Source organism: Sphaeramia orbicularis, chromosome 1 (assembly GCF_902148855.1).
Source record: "Sphaeramia orbicularis chromosome 1, fSphaOr1.1, whole genome shotgun sequence".
Taxonomy (NCBI): Eukaryota; Metazoa; Chordata; class Actinopteri; order Kurtiformes; family Apogonidae; genus Sphaeramia; species Sphaeramia orbicularis.
In genome coordinates, this window is record NC_043957.1 from 52,436,198 (window position 1) to 52,461,728 (window position 25,531).

Sequence of the window (25,531 nt, forward strand, 5' to 3'; positions counted from 1 at the left end):
ATTTTTAATTTAGATAATATCTACACAGAATAAGCAAGATAGAGAGGTGTTAATAAAGGTATATAAACATACACACAGTTGCACTGATTGTTATCTATTGATTGAGTTTTCTATTCCTTTGTCTGTTTGTGTTAAGTCTTTTTCTTACACCTTACAGTTTGGTGGGTTTTTTAAGTCTTACAAAAGCCTTTTTCTTGTTGAAGTTGAAGTAGCTTGGGCTGCTAACTTGAGCTGAGGTGGTTACTCAATTAATGATTAGTCTATAATATGCTAAAAGCTAGATTAAAATGTCATATTGTATATTTTGTACAATGGTGAAAAACCTAAAATGGCTGGATTTTTAGTGACATTTTCAAAGGATGCTGTAAACTAGTGGTCAGAAGTTTTAGAACAATCCAGATTTTATAGTTTTATTGATATATAAATGGTTCAAGTTTAGTGAAAAAGCTGAAACAGAACAAAGGCAAACAGTAGATAAGAGGTTAAAAAGGTCTCCAAAAAGTGAAAATAATGTACACTTCATGTTACAAAAATGCTTTTTCAGGAATAACAATACATTTACAATTTATAGTTTTTCTGCAGCAATGAAAGTAAGTGAAGCTTTGTTCTGATTTTGGATCATAACTTACAACCCCTCTGTCTGTATAAAAGCAGTGTCAAAAGGGAAAAACTTTAAAGTATTTCTCAGAAAATATTACACTGCAGTTAACAGTATAATGCAGTCATAATGGTCAGAAAAACACAATTAACACAGGAAGACAGACCATTAGAGCCCTTAACACTGTGGGACTTAAGAGAAAATGGAGGTGTTCTAAAACTTTTGACCTGTGTTGTATATAATTAATGTGCTGGGTTTTAACCCTCAAAGACATAACCATAAAAGACATGACCAAAATACTAATCTAAAATACTTAACTTTAACTCACTAAGTCTATCAATACTTTTAAATCGACATACCCAGGAAAATTATATATAATGCTTTATTTTCACAGAAAAATGCAAAAAGTAGGTGGTAATATTAGAATAACTGGTTATAAATCGCTCAGGAAAGGTTTTCTGGTCTTTAATTAATAGGCTGCCACCAACTCTCAGATGAAAGTTTGCCTGGAACTTCACAGTTTGCAGATCGAAATCCAATTGTACAGATGTACAAGCAATCACAGGATTAAAACATGTGATGTATTTTTATCAACAAAGTATAGCTGTTTGTTCTTTTACAAAAAACATAGTGCCTGTCAGTTCATGTAATACTGACACAGTAGTACATTCCAAAGACTATTCCACATCAGCAGCAGCCATCTTGTGTTTTTACTTTCTGTCAGTCCCTGTATCAGGCTTTCTGCATATCAAATGAATGGTCACTGGCCTGCCACCGGTTCAGCCAAGTGGAAATCTGTTTTCACAAGAGTGAGGTCTAACACACGCACTAGAGTAAAAGAAACACAAACTCTCAGATGCTAATATTTATGTGCACTAGCCCCAAAATGACCGATTCAACTTAATAAAGGAGATGACATTGTGGTTTCTCCTAAAGCTTATTCTTAAAGGGGTCATATTTTGCTAAACCCACTTTTATTAGTCTTTGGTGCATTTATTTGTAAATGAAGTAGATTTCTACAACCTGTTTTAATTTATTCTTAATTTGTTACATTTTATAACTAGTTACGCCACGACATTTACACATATAAGGTCAAGACTTCTGATGAATATTTCTCTGAGTATGACATAATTGTTTGTCAGCAGCAGCGGTTGTAGTAAAAACTGAAAATATGTCCAAACTTTGAGCTGATTACCTAAAATGTTCAGTTGTTAGTTGTATAAACAAACACAAGTGGCTGAACGGGACAGCAACCTGGAGGGGCTGGGGTCATTTGCATTTAAAAGGGCCGGCACTCAAAATTACTTTTCCCATGTCATTACTCAAAAATAGAGTTGAAGATGGGCTTGTGGAGTTGAATTAATGAAGAATTCAGACCCAAGCATAGCATTTACAGTTTATGCAGACCCCAGGGAAATGTTTTAAAATGCATAATTCCATTTAAAAAAGCAAAATATCATTCCTGTAAAGTTCACTTTCAATGGAAATAGACTGAAGTGATTTTAAATGACACTCTCATGCTATTTCTGTCTTATATGCACTCCTGTCACTGTTTGTGCAGCGATATTCAGATTTAAAACAGTCGACACAGAATGAATCAGGATTTTTGTAGATTTATAAGCTTAGCGTAGATCCAGCTGGATGCCATTCAGACGTAAACAAAAAATTCACGAAGCTGTTTAAATCTGTGCAGCCTGATAAAAACTGTAGACGAAAATCACATACACAACACACACCACCACAAACTTGACCTACAGCAGTGTTTAGTGCTGCAGTGTGTTGTGTGTTTGCTGGGCACCTGGGTTCAGTCATCTTGAGTCTCTCCCACTTCTGCATATCAGCCTGACTCATGGAAGTCGAAACAAAGCTCATTGGTCCATCCCTGTGAGGGAGGGGCCTGCTCTGAGCCCGCCTAAGAGCCAGGTCATCCTTCTGTTTATTAGGTATCGCCTGAACAATCGCCTCTTCCTCCTCCTCCTCCTCCTCCTCCTCTTGCTTGTGGCGAGGGGTGAAGTTTAGGAAGGGGTTGTCTCTGCGTGTAATGATGTCAGGGACTGCTTCCTTCTCACTGTCCAATCACAGAGCCAGTACAGAAGCATCACACAGCACACATAACACATAAAGGTGGATCACACATCAAACCACAGGTGACCACAACACCCAAAAAAACAGAGAGTAGGGAAACAGGAATGAGTTTTAGAGGTAAGTGAGCACTAATAGAAGAAAAACAACAAACTCACACACATAAACACACACGTCCAACCTCATCTCCTTCTCCTGGAGTGTCTGCTGTGAGGCTCGTCTAATGCCTTCCCAGCGCTCTCTGTCTTTGCTGCTACAAACAGGTGGAGGAATGAACTGATGCACTTTGGGGGCAACAGTGCCACGTGCAGCACGTCTGGACGCCAGGTCATCTTTATGAACATCTGGGACCTTTCGTGAATCTGCTTCTTCCTCCCCATCGGATGAAGAGTCCCACGCTGATTTCTGAGAGCTTAAAAAGTCATTATCACGGCGAAGGATGATGTTCGGTGACGGTGACCTCACTTCTGGTTGGTCTTTTATTGGAGGGCTGGGGTCAGAGATGGGATTGTGATGCTTTAACATTCATCCACATTGTGAACAGAGCCAGTGACGTGCACAGTGCAGACTTGGCACTTAGAGATATGGATTAGTGGAGTAGTTTGCATCTAAATCCTTCAGAGAATTAGAATGTTTACACACCACATGTTAACACGATGCAGTCACCCAATAAGGAAACAATTTCCAACCTCACAATATCTTTTGGTAGCACATTTGACTTAACAATACAGTTTGGTAACAGTGTGATAAAAAGCTACCATTAAGACAGAGCACTGTAAATGCCTTCTAAGTCCCAATGGAATAATGAGGTAACGTCTTGATGTTAATTATGGGTATGGGTAATAACAGGGAAACACATTTAAAGATAGCAATGAGGCAGCTAATCAGGTATAGTGCAGGCACATTTTGATGACTATATGGTAATCTGATGACAATAAAGTGCTTTCAGTGCTATATTTAATACATTTAAGGGAGGATGAACTGAAGTTTTTTGACTTCAGAATTTCAGAGGGACAAGGAAATCATGATGCATTTAGGTGCACCTTGTTTTTTCTTATTATTAACTAGCTAAAATCATAACATTATCTCTTTTGGAACAGCTTAAAAAATCTACATAGAAAATACCTCATATATCAAGTCTCCAACTACCTCTGTGACAATTATAATTAAATACTTAGTTCATACCCAATATGCATAATATGTTTTTGGCTGGTTGATTTTTTTTCATCTCAGAACTGTAATTTTGGTCACTGGTCTTCATTCTTCAGTGCAATTTTATTATGAGATGGTGGGAAATGTACAATCAGTCTCAAATCTGATCTCATAAACTTTCATGTACTTAGTTTAATTTTTTTTTACATTCATCATTTGCTGTGTTAACAGTATTTTATAAATGTGCATATTATGGCAATTCAAGACATCTTTAGTTGTATTTTTGTGTCTCACAACATCATCTGTGTTACCTTTGTGTCTCAAGATGAAAACGTTTTGAGACCTCTATCATATAGTTATCAGAGAATTATTACACTATTATTTGATATATGTGTTTTCCAATTATTATCACTTGCTTTTTAATTCTTTTTACACTTTTATATAAAATATTTGTAGTCCAAGCCATTAACTGGTTAATACTTTGGTAATTACAGTGCTATTATTTGATTAAATTATTACCTGTTGTTACCAAACTGTAATGTAAGATGCAGCCCTTTTTTAACCATACAAACAACACACATCACAACCTCTTCCTTAGCGCTAAAAATGAATAAGAAGTTATATACACTAACGGATCAGTAAACAAACCCAAAAACTTGTCTTCAAAAGCCACAACTGCTGCAACCACTTAATGAGACAAACCCGGATGTCAAACCACAGCACCAGTGTAAATGAAGTAAACAGAACAAATCACAGAAAAAAATAACTGTTCCAAACATTTGTTAGTGAACAAAACCAACAACCCACAGAAGCAGCAGTTTTCATGCTGGTCCTCTCTGACCTGCTGTAACGAACGGCAGCAGGTAGAACTTTAATCCCAGCTTTTTCCAATTTCTGCAGCCTCCTTTGTTCCAACACGTCCTGGGTCACCAGTTCGTCTTCCTGTTTGGGCTTCTCTTCGTGGTTAGAATTGTTTTCAGGTGCCCAAGTCACAGTCTTGGGGGGTTTGTTTTGAGGTCCAGTTCTTCTGCTTTGCTCTGCAGTGGCTTGAGTGTGACTATAAGGAACAGTTTGTAACACCAGGGTCAAAAGTGGGACTAGGCACTTTGTTTTCACACGTTCTTACCTCTTTGCATTTCCTTCTGTAGCACTTGCTGATTTGCTTTTCAAATAAGAATCATCTGCATTAGCATTATTTATGTTTAAGAGTGTGTGGGTTGTTACCTCCGCTGTTCTCCCTCTTCCGTATGTGCTTTCCGTCGTGGGGTTGGGATGTAGGCGCTGGCATTGGCTCGGTTTGGAAGGAACTGGTTAAAGGGAATGGAGCTTCTTGTATCGCTGCTGGCGGTCCGTCTGGCCAGCATGTCATCCTTGCGAACATCTGGTTTCTTGCCGGGGGCATCGGCCTCTGAGTCGCTGCCTCGCCCTGGGCAACAAAAACCAATAGTGCAGAAAGGAGAAAAGAGTGACGGAGGTTAGAAAATATGTCAGAACTTTGAAGTAATACTTTTAATTAGCCCTTCTATAATAATCTGTGAAACTCTATACAGTTGTCAAGACTGTTTATAATTACTTCTAGGCTATTGTCCCATCTCATGCCAGTAGATGCACATTCTGTCTCTTTAGATTTTAGATTTTGAGCTTTTGTTTTAAGTTCGCTGAGGGCAATTACATTCACTGTAGGTAGGAATGACTTTTTCCCCTGCTTGTTAGGGGATGGTAATTTTAATTTTCAACAAGCACACAAATGTCTAACTATATTTGTATCACTTTAAAGTTAAAAGATATTTGTGATTTACTGCAACCATAGTCTTGTTCTCATAGTTCTCATAATCAAATCTAAGCGGTGAGTTGATTGTGGAAAATGGGGGGAATATTGTTAAAACGATGTTAGAAACATGAGCAGTCAGATAATCAGACAGATTTCAAACAGACTTCCAAGACTGTCAAACATATTTAGAAAAAGAAGACAAACAGTAAAATTATTTCCTAGAGTCTTTGAAAACATTAATGGGAGTATAAAGGCTGTTCTTTACATCAGTAGGGTTCATTATCTCAGATTATTTGGCTAACTTCTGATGTTCTGACATGTAACTTCTCTTTTTAGATGCAACCAATGACTTTTCAACGAAAAATCAAAACATTAAGAATCACGTCTGTTGCTCAGGCTCTAATACCATTATAGGACCATAAATCTACGAAAGGTCTTGCAAACAGGCATGTAGACAGAGAAGGATCAACAATATGCCCTGTCCATCTTCCTCAGTGGGTGCTAAATTCTACTTGGCTACCCACTGTACTTTCTCTGTGACCCACAGGGAATGTAGGGAATGAGTCTATTTCTGTCTTAGGAATAGTGTTTTTCTTGACAGCTGACTGCACACACATAATGCTGTCAACATAAAAGAATAAACAGAATGCCTGTGATGCCCCCCCCACACACAGCCGAACCCCCCACCTCAAACATACACACACAGCAACATATTGGCACAAATACCAAGCTGGATGTTGACCTGCTTGTATTTCCCAGGTCCAGATCTCTAATGATTGTTACTTAGACCGACAGCTGCTGCTGCATCTGGGACACACACACACACACAGGCTGGGATGTTCAGCTGTTGTCCACAGCCGACCTGAATGACTATACCATACCAAGGTTAAAACCTCAACATGTAAGAAAAGGCCAGTCAAACTATTTATGGAGTGGTTTTGTATTTGCTCCTTTAGAAAAACAGCTTAAAACATGAATTTATTTGACGACAAGCATTCGTACAGGGAGTAGAATGTGGATGTTCACTTCTTTAATATACTGAATGGATGCCGGGGGAGAAGGACACTTCATCCTCACTGAAAGATATTTATGAAAACCAACCATCACTGTTGACCCGATTCACCACATCAGGAGACGGGCTGTGCTGTGAGCGGGAGCCAAACGAGTCCAGACTGTCAAAAAACAAAAGAAATGAGAGGAAATGTAGGAAAATATAATACTGTTTCAGACAAACTTAGGGTGCAATTGTACACTTTATTTTTGCAGATCAAATCTCATTACTATATAATAATATGACTGTGATCAGAATATTTAATGTCTCATGAGTTATATACAGTATTCATATTACTATGGATTCTGGATATGTACGTATGTGGTCCAGGTATTTATTATCTTATGAGGACATACTTTGCTTCCATACTGGGCGAAATGCACAACACTGAGGTTTAAATCATTAAGCTGAAATATTTAAGAGTTGTTTTAAGGTTAGGTTTGGACATGAACAGGGTATGCCTCCAGGAAATAAGTGTAAGTCAATGCAATGTCCTCTACCCACATGGAAATCCAATATGTGTGTGTTGACAGATGGTTGTCACCTGTCAAGGGAGTTGTCTCGAGTGTGTCGTGGCGGAGAAAGAGACTCGCTCCTCTCTGAATCCCAGCAGTCATAGCCGCTGTCTCTGACGCTACGCTTCTGTGGACTCTCACCTCCCTCCTCGCTCTCCTAAAAACACACACACAAAGCACAAAATGTATCAAATAAAAGGAAAACATAGAACCAAATGATAGTCGTGCTTAGGCAGACCCACAGTATCTCCACAGTGTGCCAGTGCTAGAGATAGATCTGGCACTATTCACTATAATTCTGGAAAAGGCAAAAAAAAACTATGTCTTGTTTTTATTTCTTTAAATAGATCATGCTCATCCCTGGTCAGTGCCAGATACACGATGCAGTGACAGCACTTTTGGAAACTGTGTCGGGGAGAACTTGTTTTGGTGGAATATTTGCACATGGATTTATGACTAAATCCTTGCAAACAAAAACACCACATATAAAGATTTTGGTTAAAAATGCCATTTTCAGCATGCAGTTGCAGCTCCTCTGCTATGCTGTCACATAGCTGAGGAAACATTGAAAAACACACACACACACACACACACACACACACATAAAGGACTATACTGGCTGAAACGGTCGCCCTATGGCATCCTGTGAGCCAGACGGCCAAGAAACTTGAAATATTCACTAATTTTTGTGCTAATAAAGCGTCTAAACCTAATCTACATGTCACAGACTAATTAATTTGACTTCCAAATAACACAAAGATCAAATGTGGAGAGCTGGCATCCTGTTTCCCCTCAGTGTTTACTCCTGCCCCATGTGTCTCGCCTGCATCCCAATAAGAACAGGAAACTAACAAATCCATCCCCCACTATCCTCATCCATGCCACTATCTCTCTGTTTCTCTATCTTCCATTTTCTGTCATCGTTTCACTCACCACTTTCATTTGAGCGAGCAGCCCTTCAAATTCTTTGAGGTTAAGTGTGGGACCGCTGTAGGAGGCACAGCCACTGGCAGCCTTTCCCAGCCAGAAAACTGTGTTCAGCACCTGAGAGACAGACACAGGGGGTTTGTGTATTTTTATAAATGATAAACACATGGATTGATGATAGTACAAGAAAATAAAGAAGAAAGAAGAAACATTAATAACTCACATTTTTCAGTTTGCGGTTGCAATCTGAATCCCTGATGAGATGGAAAAGAAGACAAGAGAAACACATGCACTATATTAAAATACACACACCATAAAAATGGGATTTCTGGGAAATGACTGAGTCATAACTTTTGTCAAAGGAAAAATAATATTGTCAAGCAGGATTTTCATAAAAAAAAGTAATTTTATTTTATGAAAATATACTTAACTTTGTCTTACTAAGATATTCCAGCTATAATTAAGATGGATTTAACCAGTTTAAACTCAAATGCTGGTTTTCTTCGTATCCCACCAGAAAGACAAGACTGTTTTCTTTGTTTTAAAAGTGAGATGACTTGTTCCACTTCTCAGTTTTGGAATATTAACTCCAACTTAAATAACTAACTGTGTTTTTATTACTTGCGTAAATGTAACATTTTTTCCCCATTAGGTTCATTATGGTCTCTCAGTGGCTTGGCTTTTATTCTAGTTTTAAGTCATCCAGCCAAACTTTTTTTTTGTTACATTCAAGAATATCTGGCTTCTTTCATCAGGCAAATAAAAAGGACTTACTTGAGGTTAGCTCGTATTGAAGTATCTTGTAAATCTCCGGGGTCAAACAGCTGGGAGCCCTTCAGACCTAGCTCCTCACAGCCCCGCAGGAAGACTGATAGGTTGTCCTGAAAAACCAGCAGGGGACCACGGTCAGAGTTTATCACTTTGACAAAGTGGCTGCTTTAAGGGGCTGAATGTCACACGAGCAAGTGTCTACTTACCAGGCCTGCGATGGGGGTGGGTAGTCTGTTGATTTTCTTGACCAGCCCTGGTTTGATTGCACTCAGCAGCCTGTTGTGGAGGAGGAGGGGGAGATTTACTGAGTCTTAAGGGACTTAATGGAGGTTGTTGCTACTGCAGACATCAAAAACCTTAAATGGGGTGATGTCACAGGCTTACTCGCATAACAGGATGCCGTTCTCCAGGGCACTGCGGAAGTCCTTGTCTCCAAAGCTTTTCCCTGTTACGGCCTGGGGAAGGAGGACAGGAAAGGACTCATGTAACAGCAAGGACAACAAGGCTGAAAATAAGGAATTATCTGAGAGAAAAGTATATGTATCAGAGAGAACTGGAATCATTATTTTCCAAAAGCCCAGTAGAGCATCTCCAACATCATCATCTTACTGTAACTCAGTGGTTCTCAATCTTTTTCTGTGGGGCCCTCCTTTTGGAGGACAAAAAATCTTCAGGCCCCCCTCAACCCCAACAACATTGCAACAGTGGCGCAACTATAACTTTTATTGAAAGAAACATCAGTATTGTAAAAATACTTTTTGCTTTTCCGTGAATAATTCGTTGTTCAAATTAAAAATAACTTAGGTTTTAGCTTTAACAATACAAATAAACTCAACAAGAATGCTCCATGAGACAGTATTTGTCCAAATAAAAATAGGAAATGCGCAGTTATCTTACAACTATGAAAATAAAGTATCTTTTTTTAGAACAACAAACTTTGGTAACAAAGATAAAAATTTTAACAATATCAGTGGCTGCAATGAGCCCGTTTATATTGAACACCTCAGAACATTAAAGTGCAATCTGTACAAACTGTTCAAAAACAGAAACATTGCACATTTTTCTTTTCCAGTCAAATCCTTGTCCATTCTCCAAACCTGAACTCTTTGTTTAGTCTAGTGACAGATCACCATGGCAGTAGATTTGTTTGTTGTACATCCCTAAAATGAGTCCAGGGTGCTCCAATGCTAAAACATTAGTTCCACCTGCTACATGTTTTAACCTGAAAAGAAAAAAAAAAAAAAAAAACACGCAGGAGTGATCCAATGCCCCCCCCCAGCAAGCCTTCACGGCCCCCCCTAAGGGGCCTGCCCCACAGTTTGAGAAACACTGCTGTAACTGATCAACAGAAAAATGTTGAAGTCTTTATGGGACTATACTTAAATGAAAAGTGTAATTTCACTATAGCACTGTCATTTCTCACATAAATTTGTGTTAGTTGAGTAAAAATCACATACACATATGAGCTTTCTATGACCATATTACAATGAAAATGGAAAAATTCTAATTCTACAGCAATATAAATAATGTACCCAGTCTTTTCCATCTAATGCAAGCAACAACCGAGTGAATAATAAAATGAAAGTTCAATTAAAGGTTAACAGTTAACACAGCACCTGCCATTAGCTTTAGCTCAGTGAAGTGAGCTGCTGATGAAAGTGCTCAGGGAATTCTCTAGCAATTTGCAAATAAAAGCAAAACTATCATTTAATTTTTAAACAACAATGGACACCAGTCAAATGCATGTAGATGTACGTGCACTACTGTGTCTTCACAGTTTCACATAATGTTGCTGTGATCTTGTACATTTCTAAGTTTGGTTTAAACCATTAATTAGTCTGATCATGTTGTACTCAACATTAAGGAAATCTACTCTTTTTAGTCAAGCTATTAATTATAATTGTAAGAACGAGATTAAAATGACCTTTTCACACATCAAAACCAGCTTACTCCAAGTGACAAGTCTTAGATTGACGTAGTCAGTTTTATTTCACTTCAGGCTTTCAGACCATACATTTGTAGATGAAAATGTGCATTACAAAGACTCAGGCATTGACAGGATGAGGAAGGCCACACTTACAGGAAGTGTATCTCCATAACATTAAAGTGTGAAGGGAGGAGTCATGGTAATCATGGCTGTAGTGGTCCATCCACAGTTACCACTGAAGATCAAAAAATGTGAAAGATACTAAATTTCAATACCCAAGTCTTAAAGGAGTGATATTTTGTTTTTTTAAAAGGAATTATGCGTTTTAAAACATTTCCCTGTGGTCTACATAAACTGTAAATGCTATGCTTGGGTCTGAATTCTTCATTAATTCAACTCCACAGGTCCATCTTCAACCATATTTCTGAGCAATGACACCAGAAAGGTGGTTTTGAGCACTGGCCCTTTAAATGCACATGAGCCACTTCAAGCCCCACCCCCTCCAGGTTGTTGGCTGTGCTGCTCTGTCCCGTTCAACCAACAACTGAACATGTTAGGTAATCAGCTCGAAGTTTGGACATATTTTCAGTATGGACTACAACTGCTGCTGCTGACAAACAATTATGGTGTACTCTGAGAAATGTTCATCGGAAGTCTGGACCTTATATGTGCAAATGTCGTGGTGTAAGTAGTTATAGACATAACAAATTAAGCAGGAATTAAAACAGGTTGTAGAAATCTGCTAAATTTTTTGCTAGAATGAATATAACGATAGTTTTGCAGCACCTGGAGGGTTCAAATTCAAACTTGAACTGTTACTTGAATACCTTGAGCAACTTGAACTATTACGGTTCCCAAACACACAGATAAATGTACCAAAGACTTCTAAAAGTGGGTTTAGCAAAATATGACCCCTTTAATCTCCGTAGCATTTGTGAATGTAGCATGTACACACAGATTTTTTTTACTAATATTTTATTCACAGACAACTTTAACATGTTGTAAAAAGGTTCACTTTTCATGGTGTGAAGCTGTTTGATTCTGGGGAGTCACTTATTTATGTCATGCCGGGTTGTAAATGGGTTTGAATGGAAAAATGCTGGGTGATGAAATATAAAACTAAAGAGCTTTAAAACTTTATGTAAACCACACAGTGCAGTACATTGTAAAATCAGGGTCCCTACAGGTTTACAAGTTAAATTTATGACTTTTTAAGACATTTTTAAGACTACTTAGAACAGAATTGAATGCCCATTTCACAGCCTATTTTGCGGCCATACTGGCAAAAATTCATGACTCCTAGAATTAAGGAAAATGCATGTATCTACTTGAACGCCTTGATTCCCACTGTTCCGAGTCATTTCTCACATGGGGCTGCAAAGTTAGCCATAATTGGTTCCAAATTTCAATATAAATTGTCAGGTCGGAACAGGTGGAACTGAGTAGAATAATGTTACTTTCTTTGCAGGTTGGACATTTAACAGACACATTTAAACACAACACACCTACCATATCAAATTTAATACCTTTTAACGACTTTTTTAAGGTGTTAAACATAGATTTGTAAATTCAAGACTTTTAAGACTTTATAAAACCTTGGAAAAACCTGTAAAATGTGTACATTTTTTATGTTGTGAAACTGTTTTGACTGAATATAATAAAACTAAGAATTTTTTTTTGTAATACGCAAAGTACTTTTCTTTTTCTAACAATGAAAGTATTGTTCAGGGCCTTGTATCAGTATCAGTGCTGTTATTGGAAATCGCTGAACCATCCCAAACTGAGTGATTGAACAATGTTTTCTCATCGACCAAAAAAATCCTGGGCACGAAATGGAAGAAAAACAACTCCTCACCCCTTTCATGTGTTTTCAGTAACTGTTTTCTAGCATGTCTAATGTGTTTAAAGACAGACCACTGAATTAGTCAGACTTTCACACACATATACTGACACCAGTACACGGCAGAAAGTCTGCTGAATTGTGCTTCGTCCTAGACAGAGGAACCTGCTGCTACCACACTCTCCCTTCCCCCAACATTTTGCTCCAGTAGAAACCAAATTAGAGTGAAGCCAGGCCAGTGATACACTACTCTGTGTCCTCATTCCATTTTCCCAAAATGTGCCCCCACACACATCCCTGATTTAGATGCACACAGTCAGTCACAGAGTAACAACGATAACCTCAATCCTCTAACCCAGAATCTGATTTGTGGTCTAGCCTGATTTGGAAAGAAACAAAAACAGAATCATGGAATAACATGCTTTACCACACCACCGACCCACACACTGTGCTTTGTGGAGCTGTTGTGTAACCAGTGGCCAAAGATAAATGGGAAAGACGGGAGGTTTGACTGACTCGTTTAGACATCTAATCCAGATTAACACAGATTATAGTTCACACCCAAATTACAGGCACACCCTCGCTGTTTCTACTGCTCATATAAAGGATCCAGGACATGCACATCAACATTTACACCTAAGCTGAGACACTTCTTTTACTTCTGTCCTGCAGTCTCAGTCCGTTCCATTTTCTACTTATTATTTCTGCTTGTTTCGAGTTAGAGTCACATGTGCCATATGTATGAGAGGAAAAGACCCTCAGACACACACTCACTACATCTGCAGCTATAAAAACAGCCTATTGTTTTTTTGTTACATAAGTGGTGACCAGATGTTTCCCATTGGCATCTCTTTCTTGTTCTTGTCTTTCATAATTACATTGTCACTCTCTCCGTCTGTCTCTCTGTTTTTCTCACACTGACATGCACATATGCTGCACATGTCACGTTTATCAAGGTTTGACTCCAGGTCTTTGAAACATTTACACCATAGTCATGCATAATTTACTCACTGAGGAGGGCACTATATTGAAGGAGAGCAGGACTACTGTGTTTGTACTTTTGTGTGGGATGATAGTGTGTGTGGGATGCATGAGGATACAGACAGTGAGAACAGGCTGGAGGAGGTTGATGATAAGGTATCTCTGTAAAATGCAAAAACTGAAATTTATGTGAGGGTGGGGTGTTTCTGACACACAACTCATGGTCAGCAGAGGATAATATGTTGTGTGACGTGTGTGTGTGTGTTAGTGAAAATGAGTGTGTGGAGCAGAATGTGTGGCTGTTGAGTGAGCATTCATGCCTGCTACTAAACAACCAAAAGGCGCTTGGGGTATTTCAGCGCCAGCATCGGTAATTTGACCCTCTGTGTGGCTCCCTCCCAGACTACATGGCGGATGGCTCTGCTCAGTCTGGATGAATGGCAGCAGCAGCAGCAGCAGCAGCTTCCATTTAAACCTAGACATTGTGTGTGTGAATGTGTGTGTGTGTGTGTGTGTGCAGGGGGTGCAGCGGAGAAGAAGAAGTAGGCCAAAGTGCTTTTTACTTTTTTAACAACTGCAAAAATGGAAAGAATGAGAAAGTAGAAAAACAGAGGAGGCAGAAGAAAGAAGAAACGCAGCACATTCTGTTCGTCCAGATTTAGCAGTGGCACTTTAAATGAGCGCAATATGTGCTGTAACACAGCAAGTGACAGAAACCACATGAAAAGTGACAAGTGATGATAATTCTGCTTTGGACGATGACACTGAAATTGAGATAATACGACACAGACAAATGTGAAAACCATGGCAGACTGACTGATTATTTGATCAGCATTTTTAACTAACTCTGTTCCAATATTTTTTTAATCCAAGATCCAATAATGTAAGTGAATTACAAACTGCAGCACTTTCGGTATTCTCATGCAGCTTTCAAGCAATGCGTTATCTGATCAGCTGCACATCTGCGATATCAGCCTCAACAACGACATATGAAAACAACATTAATTAATTTATTTTATTTACAATCCCTCTGGTTTAGTGAGAAACTTTATAATAAGTAAAAATATTAATATTAATTTTCATAATGGTTCCATATACAAGTTATCAGTCTCCTTGGTTTTACTAAACTAAATATTTCCAGTTTCTAATAATAATCAGGGGTAAGGACAACGCAGACAAATAAAAGCCAGTCCTCAAATACAGGCTGGGTAAAAATATTGACAAAATGACATAGAGAGACTTTATTTAATCTCACTGGCAATATTTTCTCTTTGTAACATTCTTTTATAATTTCTGACTGGTTATCGATGATCACTTCTATGACAGCGGAGACAGATGACCCCTCCCCTTGATTTCTGTATATGTTGTTCAATCTTTAATTAAGTTGTATCAGAGTGTTCTTTAAGTGAGTATATGAACCCCATCTGACTATGTTTATTTTGGGCAAACCAGATCATCCTTTGGAGGATAATGTATAAGCACTGTGATTACCTGAGTGCAATGACTGTTAAATTTAAGATATTGAAGGAGAATGGTCACTGCAAAGACAAGCGAAATTTGTTTCATGATTCAAGGCTTTCTATTTTTAATACTCGTTTGCCTAATGGGCCGGTGAAGTGCATCTCCTGGACTAAACAAAACTGGAATGATGTGTCTCTTTTTTACCAATGTTGATCTGCTGGTGAATTTACCTGTTCATTCCAAATAAAGATACAATTAAAAAAAAAAAAATACAGATAAACTTCTATTGTCCATCATGTAATGCCAGTTAAACACAACATTCACTTCATTCTAATGTGCTAAATCTTGAATAACAAGACGAATTGAAAAACAAATGACAAAAGTCCTGGTTGTCAAAAGTTTACAGTAAGATAAAGTTATATTACACATACACAGGTTTGTGTAAATTTATATGATAGATTTATAAATGTTACACTATAAAGAATCTGCAAAATGCATATATTCTAATGTGCTGACATTTTTTTTCATTCCTTTGACTTCTACATATCTTTTCATTTATTCATGAAATTTCACATTTTAGCAAAGTGTTGCATCTTAAAAACTACAGCAAACTAAGGTTTTGACTTAAATTTTTCTTTACTAATCCACATTTGCTCTTTCCTTGCTTTGCTCATCTTAAGTGGTAGTGTCCAGTTTCAGTCACTGCAGGTGTGTGTTATATTTTCAGCAAAACTGCCATTTGTAGAAACTGACACAAGAATGGGACATTTACATAATAAAGTCATGATTAAGTAGTGAATAGTTTCTATCCACTGAATAACTAGACTGCTTATATTTTGTAACAGTAAAGGAAGGGTTGGATATGTAGAAAAGCACATAGTAGTAGTTTTAACACCGCCAACAGGAGCCAGGTCGTGACAATGTAAAACTAGGTTTAGTCAGACTTACGACCATTTGTACTGATTAAAAAGAGAAAATTTGAAAGAAAGGCAGGCCTCTATTGGAAGCCTCCTTCAAATAAAGACCTGGCACCTTCTGCAGTGAATGTCAATAAAGACCCCAGCCGCTGTTTGAGGAAATATGGTAATCAGTATCCATATTGACCCTTAAAAAACATAGCATCACTCACTAAAGCCCATATGCATGAATCTGCACAGTAAGAGATTCTATGAAAATATAACATATTATAGTCTTAAATGTTATTATAGTTAATAACATAAAAAGTAAAAGAAACAAAAATATAAATGATGCTTTACATTTAATTCATGTTGTAGAAATTGAGAACTAATTATTACAATATGTCATTTATTTTAGGGCATACAATTTTGGTTTGGGTTTGAAACTCAAGTCTCGTGTAATATTTCTCTGAACACATTTGAGGACCTATGGAAAAACACACGACAGTTATTAAATAAAGTAGTGTGATTGCCTGAAAGTAATCTTTCATAAGCATGCCCAGCTTGCACTTGCAGTATGAACTCAGAGATTAGAAGCATCAGAGCTCAAGTGTGATGTAACCACCACATTAAAGCTTAGTGTGTGAATGTGCACAGTTGTACAGGGAGTCTTGTTATAATGTTAGGATGCGCTGTGGGCAATTTGTATACTAATTGCCATGTGACATATACCGAGAAGATATGCCAACAAAGAGAAAAAACTGAGAAAGAAATATGAAGAGAGAGACAAAGGATAGTCATAATCCAGATGTATCGTACAGGGGATAAACTTAATCTGGATCAGAGTAATTAACCAGAGTGACGGGACACGAGAGACACCAGACTGACTCCTCAGCAGCAGACAACTGATATCTGCTCAAAATGAGGAACAAGAGTACTTATTTGGTGTGACTGAAGCAGCTTTTTCACTATATATGTTAGAACTGCACAATATATCATTGGAGCCTTGTCATCACAATGTATGCGTGCACAATGGTCACATCACAGGTCTTGCAATGTAGGAGGCAAATGAACTCAACGTGTTCTCATCTAATTTTAAGAGTACCTGACACACACTGCACGCAATTACTATCATTCTTAATCAGTTTGGAGTGAGTTGTTGGTAACAATATTGAAAAATGAGCAGCAAATAAGAGAAAATCACCATAAACGAAGACTTGGTGCATAAAAGAAAAGCAACGTCAGTTATCTGGAATTATTTTGGCTACAAGGATGATATTGAAACACGTAGTCTGTGTCGACAGTGCCTAGCACCTGTTGCCGCAAGAGGTAACACAACCAATTAGTTTGACCATTTACGTCGGCACCACACAGCTATTATATCCTCCTGAGTATTTTTTCATGTCGCAATATATATCGCAGGGTAAAAAAAAATCACAATGTCAGTTTTCTCCAATATTGTGCAACCCTAATATATGTTGTGTTTGTTACAACTTAATCTAAATTCTAAAGATAAAAGCAGTACATTTACTTCACTGAAAATAGAGTTTAGAGGAGACGCACAATAATATGATAATGATATATTCTATTGAGTTTTGGTGTTGCTCTCTAATACTACTCATAATAAGTATCTCACAGCATGGCTTTATCTGAAACTACTCAAGCTTTACAAAAACTTTACAAAGTCACTGAGCCATAAGAACATGTGTGCTAGCAGCAAGTCTAAGTCGTCATTATTTCACATTCTTTCTTGCGTTTCATGCTTGGTAAATCCATTGATCCCAGTGTCGTGCAGACACAGCTGGCTGTCTGCGACCATTGGAGTTAATCTGCCTCGGACAGCTGTGACATCTGGTTCGCACACACATACACACTGACTGTCACATACAATTCCTTCCCTTATTCTCTGTGTTACATATACTAACTCTCATGTTCCAGTGACAGTAAAGGTTAAATGCTGTTGCAAAGTTCATCTAAGCTTATGCAACTTTAACCTTCTCACTGTCACATCCAACAGGTTTAAAGCACCTTTGCATGGCCGGTACTAGCACAGACAAACATTAATCCAGCCTCGTCTGTCTATAAACAGAAATGTCCTGCCCACGCCGGGGTAATTTCCTGGTCGGGTCATGTGGTGATATATAGCCTACTGCTCTACTGCCCCCCTAGAAACGGTGACACCTGAGAGCCTACCCATGTTATGTTCCCATAGCAATCGGTGACACCCAACCTGGGCGTTTCCGAGGGGTGTGTGTGGGGTATCGTGCACAGCTGATCGGTATGTGTATTTGTGTGTATGTGCATACGCTTTGCATACTCTCACAAAGACATGACTGGCACAAACACATACACATACAACATTAAGAATAGTGTGGTGTAGTCAACTCTGAATCATCCCCACCTGTGAGAGTATAAATACACTCCTAGGAATAGAATCAGTCTGACCAGTCTGAAAATAAGTACGGAATTAGAAGACTGGAAAATACACAGAAGAGATTAAAAGACTTAGTGGCATTTATCCTCAAATGGCGCGTTAGCGGTGACTACATCATCAACTACATATCAAGAAAAGTATCAAAAGTTGTGAGAGAGTAGATTCATTCAGGAATTTGTCTGGATTTCTCCAAAATGAAAATAATAATAATACAAGTGGTGTCAGGCACAACAAACGCCACCCCTCGCATGTATTGTAGCTTATTTTGGCATCAATCAACTCTTTCATTTATATTCAATAGTTGTTAAATATAAAAAATTATATATGTGCCAAGTTTGAAGTAAATTGAAACAAAATTGATGTTTTTACAGACATTTATACGTAAATGGGAAAAGAAAAAGATTTAAAAATTTAGCAAAAATTTTCAAAAACAAGCTATCACTTAGATATTTTTGCAGAGTGATGTCTAAAATTAATCTCTATATCTCTGCAACATTTAAAGTAAATTGAGTAAAAATTGAGGTTTTTATAGCGATTTGAAATTTCACCCATTATAAGTAAACGGGGAAAAAAAGATTTTAAAAATTCATAAAAAATGTTAACTTTGACCTACTTTTCCCAAAATGTAATCAGTTCTATTCTGGGTCACCAGCAATCTATAAACCCAATTTGGTATGAATTCAACCAATAGTTTTGCTGCTAAAGTGTTAACAAACAAACACACCAAACCAAAAACAATACCCCTTGTCTCCCCTTCAGACGGCAGGGTAAAAAAGGCAAACACATCAAAAACATTCATAAGTAGTTTCTAATATTTTATACATTTTTAAAATGATTGTAATGTTATGCTGAACACTTTTCATTTGTGGTAATGTTCTAAATCATATAACAGACATTTGGGTTTTCAAGTGGACATTTCTAAAGTACAATAATAACAATAATCCTGCAATTATTCAAGCATAGGAATGTCGAGAAACTGAGTGATTGTGATGTGTAATCCTTAAGTAAAATTGGTCTTACAGAATGTCACAAGGTGTGACCATAATTTAAAGGAGTGATATTTTGCTTTTGCAATGGAATTATGCATTTTATAACATTTCCCTGTGGTCTACATAAACCATAAATGCTATACTTGGGTCTGAATTCTTCATTAATTCAACTCCACAGGTCCATACCCTATTTCTGAGTAATGACACCAGAAAGGTTGTTTTGAGTGCTGGCCCTTTAAATGCACATGAGCCACTTCACGCCCCACCCTCTCCAGGTTGTTGACCGTGCTGCTCTGTCCCGTTCAACCAACAACTGAATATTTTAGGTAATCGGCTCGAAGTTTGAACATATTTTCAGTATGGACTACAACCACTGCTGCTGACAATTATGTCGTACTCAGAGAAATGTTCATCGGAAGTCTTGACCTTATATGTGCAAATGTCCTGACATAACTAGTTACAGACGTAACAAATTAAGCAGGAATTGAAACGGGTTGTAGAAATCCACTTGATTTTTGCCAAAGTGAACATAAAGATAGCTTTGCAGCACCTGGAGGGTTCAAATTCAAACTTTTGGAACTATTAGGGTCCCCAAATACACAAATAAATATACCAAAGACTAATAAAAGCCACTTTAGCTAAATATGACCCCTTTAAGTTAATCATATCATATCATATGGTATCACATCATATCATATCATATCACAAATGGTTTTAGGAAACTTAACCTGAGTACACACAATACATATATGGGTCTATATAGAGATGTAGATTTCTTTTACCTAAAAACTTACTGAGAAAATAACACCTCACAGACATTTACAGCCAAAGTATGTATGAGGATATTGGAGAGGAGTTGTGCAACATGATCAACTGTTTGCCCTGAACAGTCATTTGGTCATTAGCTCTGCACAATATGAGGAAAGTCTGCACTGTGTGATAACATTGTTCGGTATTGCGATGACGATATGACAACCGATAAATAAACTAACTTGCACTTGCTGCCAAGCTGGCAACGATTAATCTGAGTGTAGCTGAAGGCTAGCTGCAGCCAAATGGTGTAAACGCATGAGCTCCATCTGTTCGGTCAAATGTTCCCATGGTGGGTGAGAATGCAGGGTCTCATATCACGATATAGGCAGCCTTTAATCTTTAGGTTCTGACTGCACATGTTCATAGTTTGGCAACAGGATTTATTCGTCAACTCTAGATTTGTCATCTATTTCAGACACATTATTTCAAGCTCCCGTAAGTTGTACTTAAAACAATTTCAGATATTATTTCATCTTGGTAAAGCACTTGTAAAGCTCCTTACACTAAACTATAAATCACTGACGTATCTTGTAAATGGAAAACATAGGCTCAACCTTTATTTTACTCAAATCACTGTAATGAAAAATGTATGTATTTCACAGCAGAGGACAGCTAAGCTAATGTGTTGCCACTCATACAGAGTTACTTTAACATTTAGCTAACAACTCTCATTTTATTTAAAACATTGCTCTCTGGACATCTACTGACACATTTAGCATCATGTTTCTGCCAGCCCTTACTGAATACTAAATTGTGCAAAGTGAAAAGTGATACCATCTTTTGCAGGCATCAACATTATTAATTTACAGGATGACTGTGTGACTTTGGTGGAAAATTATCAGTGCATAATAATGCCACAAAAGACACCTTAATGGGTCATTGTGCTTCATAGACAGCAATTATTTGCTTTAGGGTGACATTCATGAAGATCCCTGGGATCAGTCATATGAATTAAACCTTCACTATATCAGAATTTGTTAAAAAATCTTCCCATTTCCAGTAACATTTTCGGATACTAGTCTTGCAGTGAAATGCACCAAATGTTTGTTTTGCTTGTTCTAGACATTTTGGTTAAGGAGATACAGCATTAACTCTCCTTCTCAAACACAGTGACAGTAATGCACCTTAACATAGGATGCCACCTGCTATAAAATGGAAAAAGAAGCCTGAGGTACTGAAAAAACATGAGTCGTATCATGTGTGATTCTGTGAAAAGCAACCCACTATCTCTAATGATATAAACATCTCATATTTAGGTAACGAACACAATTCTCATTTCCATGTGATTACACACAGATGAAAACATAGTCGAATGAAAATTATTTTCAATTTCTGGAATATCCTCTTAAAACCCCCCAAATGCATTACACAGTGGATGCAATATAATCATTCCCACATGTAATATATATCCATCTGTGAATATTACTCACCATGTGTACTATAATTATTCTGTACTCAACCATCCTGTGCAATATATTCTTACTTTTTAAAAAAATATATATTCTCATATTCTCAATGCTTTCCTTTTATCTTCATATTTCTTGTCGGACTTTATCTTGTACATATCTTGCATATCCTTATATTTATAGTCACCTGTGTGCAATGAAAAAGGAGAAGCTTTCCAATCTCATTGTGCACTCTGTATAATGGCAATAAAGGGCATTCTATTCTGTTCTTAATGGTGTGTTTTGTATGTTTTCAACCAGTTTTAGCTTAATGAACTAGAATGTCATTTGTACCTTGGACCACAATGGAAATGTAAAGGCTTTTAGCCATTTTTCTGAGCATATACATGTTATCTGAGGACTAGCAGTATGCTTGCTGTTATATATTTATCTTAAGTAGCTTTCTGTGAAATAAATCCAGGCTTTTAACTTCTTTAGCCATCCCACCCTGTAGTGCATTGGCATGTGCACAACACAAACCTGTGAAACCACCACAAAGGCATAATGTTAAAGCCAAAAAAACAAAAAACAAAAACATTTTGTTGTACCTCCAACCCACTATTTCCCTAATATGAGACTTGAGTTGGCAAGTACTTAGAACAGAGTGGGAAGAGAATCAGCAGTGACAAAAAAAAAAAAAAAAAAAAAAAAAAAAAATAGGTCATAAAGCAGCTCCACGGGCAAATCATGATTCACCACTCAAGCTTATAGATAAAGACGCTTTAGCCGAGCAGATGATGGTGGAAGAAGCAATGCAGCAAACCATAAATGATAATCTCATCTAGTGCTAACCTCTACTGTAGCCTATAGTAGCATCTCGTGCATGAAGGGTTTGATAACCATGGCAACCGGAATCCCCTCGCGCCCGAAAAGGGGGGCGTTCCTGCTCCGGCGCAGAGGAAAACAGGCTCCTCATCCGCACATCAAACGGAAATAAACACATACTGGAGAGGATAAACTTTATCTTTGCGGTTTATTTTCTTCCACTGTCGAGGTAAAAACCCCGACACGACAACCGTTGGGGTTTAATTCCACTAAAGCGCCCCCCACACATGTCTAAAACTTTTGACCCTCACGGTAGTCGCTGCTGCAGCCCACTGTTGTCCTCCGCCGTAACCTGACACCGCATCGTCCCCCCAACAGGTGACGGTGCACCGGGGCCGTGGGGGTGTATTTATATCCGCGTTCCACAGTCCACAGTATGTATGTGACACTATGACCCACTTATGTACCCGTTATGCCGTAGCAGCAGGCCCCGGAGCCCACTCCATCGGTCAATTTCACCTACCTCTATCCATTTCTGCGCCTCCTGACAGGCTGGTTCTGGATGGTTCTGGCCCGGCTCGGCTCGCGCTGCGTCGGTTACGTGGTGACCTGCCGCTTCGGGGGTAGCCATCTCCACGCAGGCCGGTTTGGGTCACACTGATACCGGGAAAGCTGATGGACGGACGGACGGACGGATGGTGGTGTTAGGGCGATGTGTGTGATCTGTGATGAGGCTGTGGTGCGTGGCGGTGTGCGTTCCCGTCCCGGCTCCGTGGGTCCGTTATCCGCGTCCTCGTCGCGTTGAGGCTGCTCGTGCTTCCCCGGGAGTCCTGCTCTAACTGATGGAGAAACAGCCTCGTGCGACCCTGACACTGCAACGGGAACCAGGCGCTAAAAATAACAATTTCTATGCTGAAGTGACGTTGTGCTCCGCCACCGGTGCCGCGCATTTAAGGGACGGGAACGCGCAGGCAGGAATCTATGCGGGGGGTGGGGGTGTGGAGAGAGAGAGAAACACTGGAGAGAGAGAGAAGGGGGGGTGGGGGGGGGCGTAGAGGTTTTTTTTTTTTTTTTTTCTTTTAAAAAATACTGTATACACATGTACCAGAACATGGCATGGAGAAAAAAAAACATAATGCTCGAGTTGAGGCAGGAAGAAATTAACTACAATTACATAAATAGGTAAGTAAATTAGATACAAAAAAGTAAAGGAATAAACAAGAAGAGAGAAAAAAAAATTGACAACTTAAATTCTTCACATAAGGCTTTATTCTTCACAGCTTTAGGGTTAGTGCAAAAGTTAAGTGTGTCTAGATAGCACTGGTCAACAACAAATTTATTGTTTAAGTTTTTTGAGCTGATTTAGGATCATTTTGGTGTGCTGAATCCAAAAATCACATTCATTTTGCTCAATCAGGTCAACTTTCTGAACTATGCTACATATTGGCTTTTTAACATTTTTGCTTACATTTATGGGCATTTTCACATCATATGATACAAAATTCTGTCATATTTCTTGCAATAAACAAGTTCTGAAGATTTTACTTTTGCCAATTTATGATTAATGTTTATATATATATATATATATATATATATATATATATATATATATATATATATATATATATATATATATATATATATTACAGATGAATGAAATGGCTTTGACTAGAAGATCTTGCAAAAATAAGCCTGACGTATTCTGCTACATCTGTGGTGAATACACCAGTGTACCTAACAGGAATCCTGTTAGAAAATGATTTTTTTTTCTCTTAAAACCTATTTTTGGTGAGAACTATATAAAAAATGAACTGATAAAGTCACAAAAATGTAATCAATTTTGTGAGAAGATCAAATTTTTCAAAATCAAATTAGCAAAAAAACCTGACCTGATTGAGAAAAACAGATGTCATTTTTGGATTTAGCGGTGCAAAATGGTTCTAATTCAGTTGAAAAAACCTAGACAACTTGCAAAAAACATTTTTTTGTAACCCAGTGTAGGATTTCAAATAAGATTTAAAGACCACAAAGCTGGGTTTCTGATTGGCAAATTTGCTTGTATGTATATGAAATTTAGCTAATAAGGAAATGAGATTAAGAATAAACAAGTTCTGAACAGGCAAATTAGTAATAAAGAAACCAAATAAAATATCTTCAATTTTGAAGTTAAAAGAAATATCCAGCTTTCTATTTAACCCTTTCATGCACAGTGGTCACTACAGTGGACAGTTATTCTATAGCTGTTCTTTTGTATATTCATGGGTTTTGTTTTAGTTCCATATCAGCCGACACAGTGGACATTTATGCATCAACCCATAATACATTGTAATTCATACCATCACTGTAACTTTGCAGATCAGGTTGATAAACCTGATCTGCAGTAACATGTGTTAAATCAATTGCTAATTGTTTTTAGACTGTAATCAACAGTTTTCTTAATCAAAAAGGTTTTTTTTTTTTTTTTTTTTTGCATATTGTCTGCATGAAGTTAGTAATAACTAGTATTAGAGTATGTTAAAATATGAGAAAACATCAGATTAGCTGCATGAAAAATGTTTTTATTTCATAGTTTTCACGCAGTTTGTCACTTTCTGATGATAGGTTTTAAATACATGATTTTTTGCTTCAAAAATTGGTGTCCAGCTGAGTGGACATTTTTGTATCTCCATGAAAAATAGGTTCATAAAAAAATTTCAATCGTATTGTTTTTTTCATGCCTAAAGAGGAATAAAAACACTCAGGGAAAAAACTCAACTAAGGTTCTCATAATTCATGCATGAAAGGGTTAAAAAAAAAGATTGCTATCACACCAAAAAATTTGACAAAAGGCACATTCCCAAAACAAATGAGTTAATGTTTCATCTAAATTATGACAAAATGAGCAAAAAGGGTCGACATTGATGTTATACTTAATCAGAGTTGAATTAGTTGGATAACACCTATGTAACAGTTTTAAAGATACCCCTCTCACTTTATTCGAGGGGAGGGGGTTTCCATTGAAGCTTAAAGCGCCTGTGGAAATTTACATCATTTCAATCACTTACTTTCCCTTTAAACTAAAGAACAAAAATCCATGAAGCAGACAAAATCAACACAAACATTCCCCCTACCCC

General features: G+C 37.8%; 1 protein-coding gene across 1 annotated transcript in view; it reads right to left on the minus strand.

Moving 5' to 3' along the window:
- The window catches only part of LOC115424151 (LIM and calponin homology domains-containing protein 1-like), a 45,703-nt gene extending 22,325 nt beyond the window's left edge, over window positions 1-23,378 (minus strand). Inside the window, exons 1-12 of the mRNA XM_030141257.1 lie at window positions 22,942-23,378; window positions 9,252-9,322; window positions 9,074-9,143; window positions 8,871-8,977; window positions 8,320-8,350; window positions 8,103-8,213; window positions 7,199-7,326; window positions 6,705-6,775; window positions 5,057-5,258; window positions 4,674-4,889; window positions 2,862-3,170; window positions 2,397-2,666 (exon numbers count right to left, since the gene is read on the minus strand). Of these exons, the coding sequence (XP_029997117.1) occupies window positions 2,397-2,666; window positions 2,862-3,170; window positions 4,674-4,889; window positions 5,057-5,258; window positions 6,705-6,775; window positions 7,199-7,326; window positions 8,103-8,213; window positions 8,320-8,350; window positions 8,871-8,977; window positions 9,074-9,143; window positions 9,252-9,322; window positions 22,942-23,049 (1,694 nt within the window). The 5' untranslated portion in view covers window positions 23,050-23,378. The remainder of the gene's footprint in view (window positions 1-2,396; window positions 2,667-2,861; window positions 3,171-4,673; window positions 4,890-5,056; window positions 5,259-6,704; window positions 6,776-7,198; window positions 7,327-8,102; window positions 8,214-8,319; window positions 8,351-8,870; window positions 8,978-9,073; window positions 9,144-9,251; window positions 9,323-22,941) is intronic.
- Between the last annotated feature and the right edge of the window lie 2,153 nt (window positions 23,379-25,531).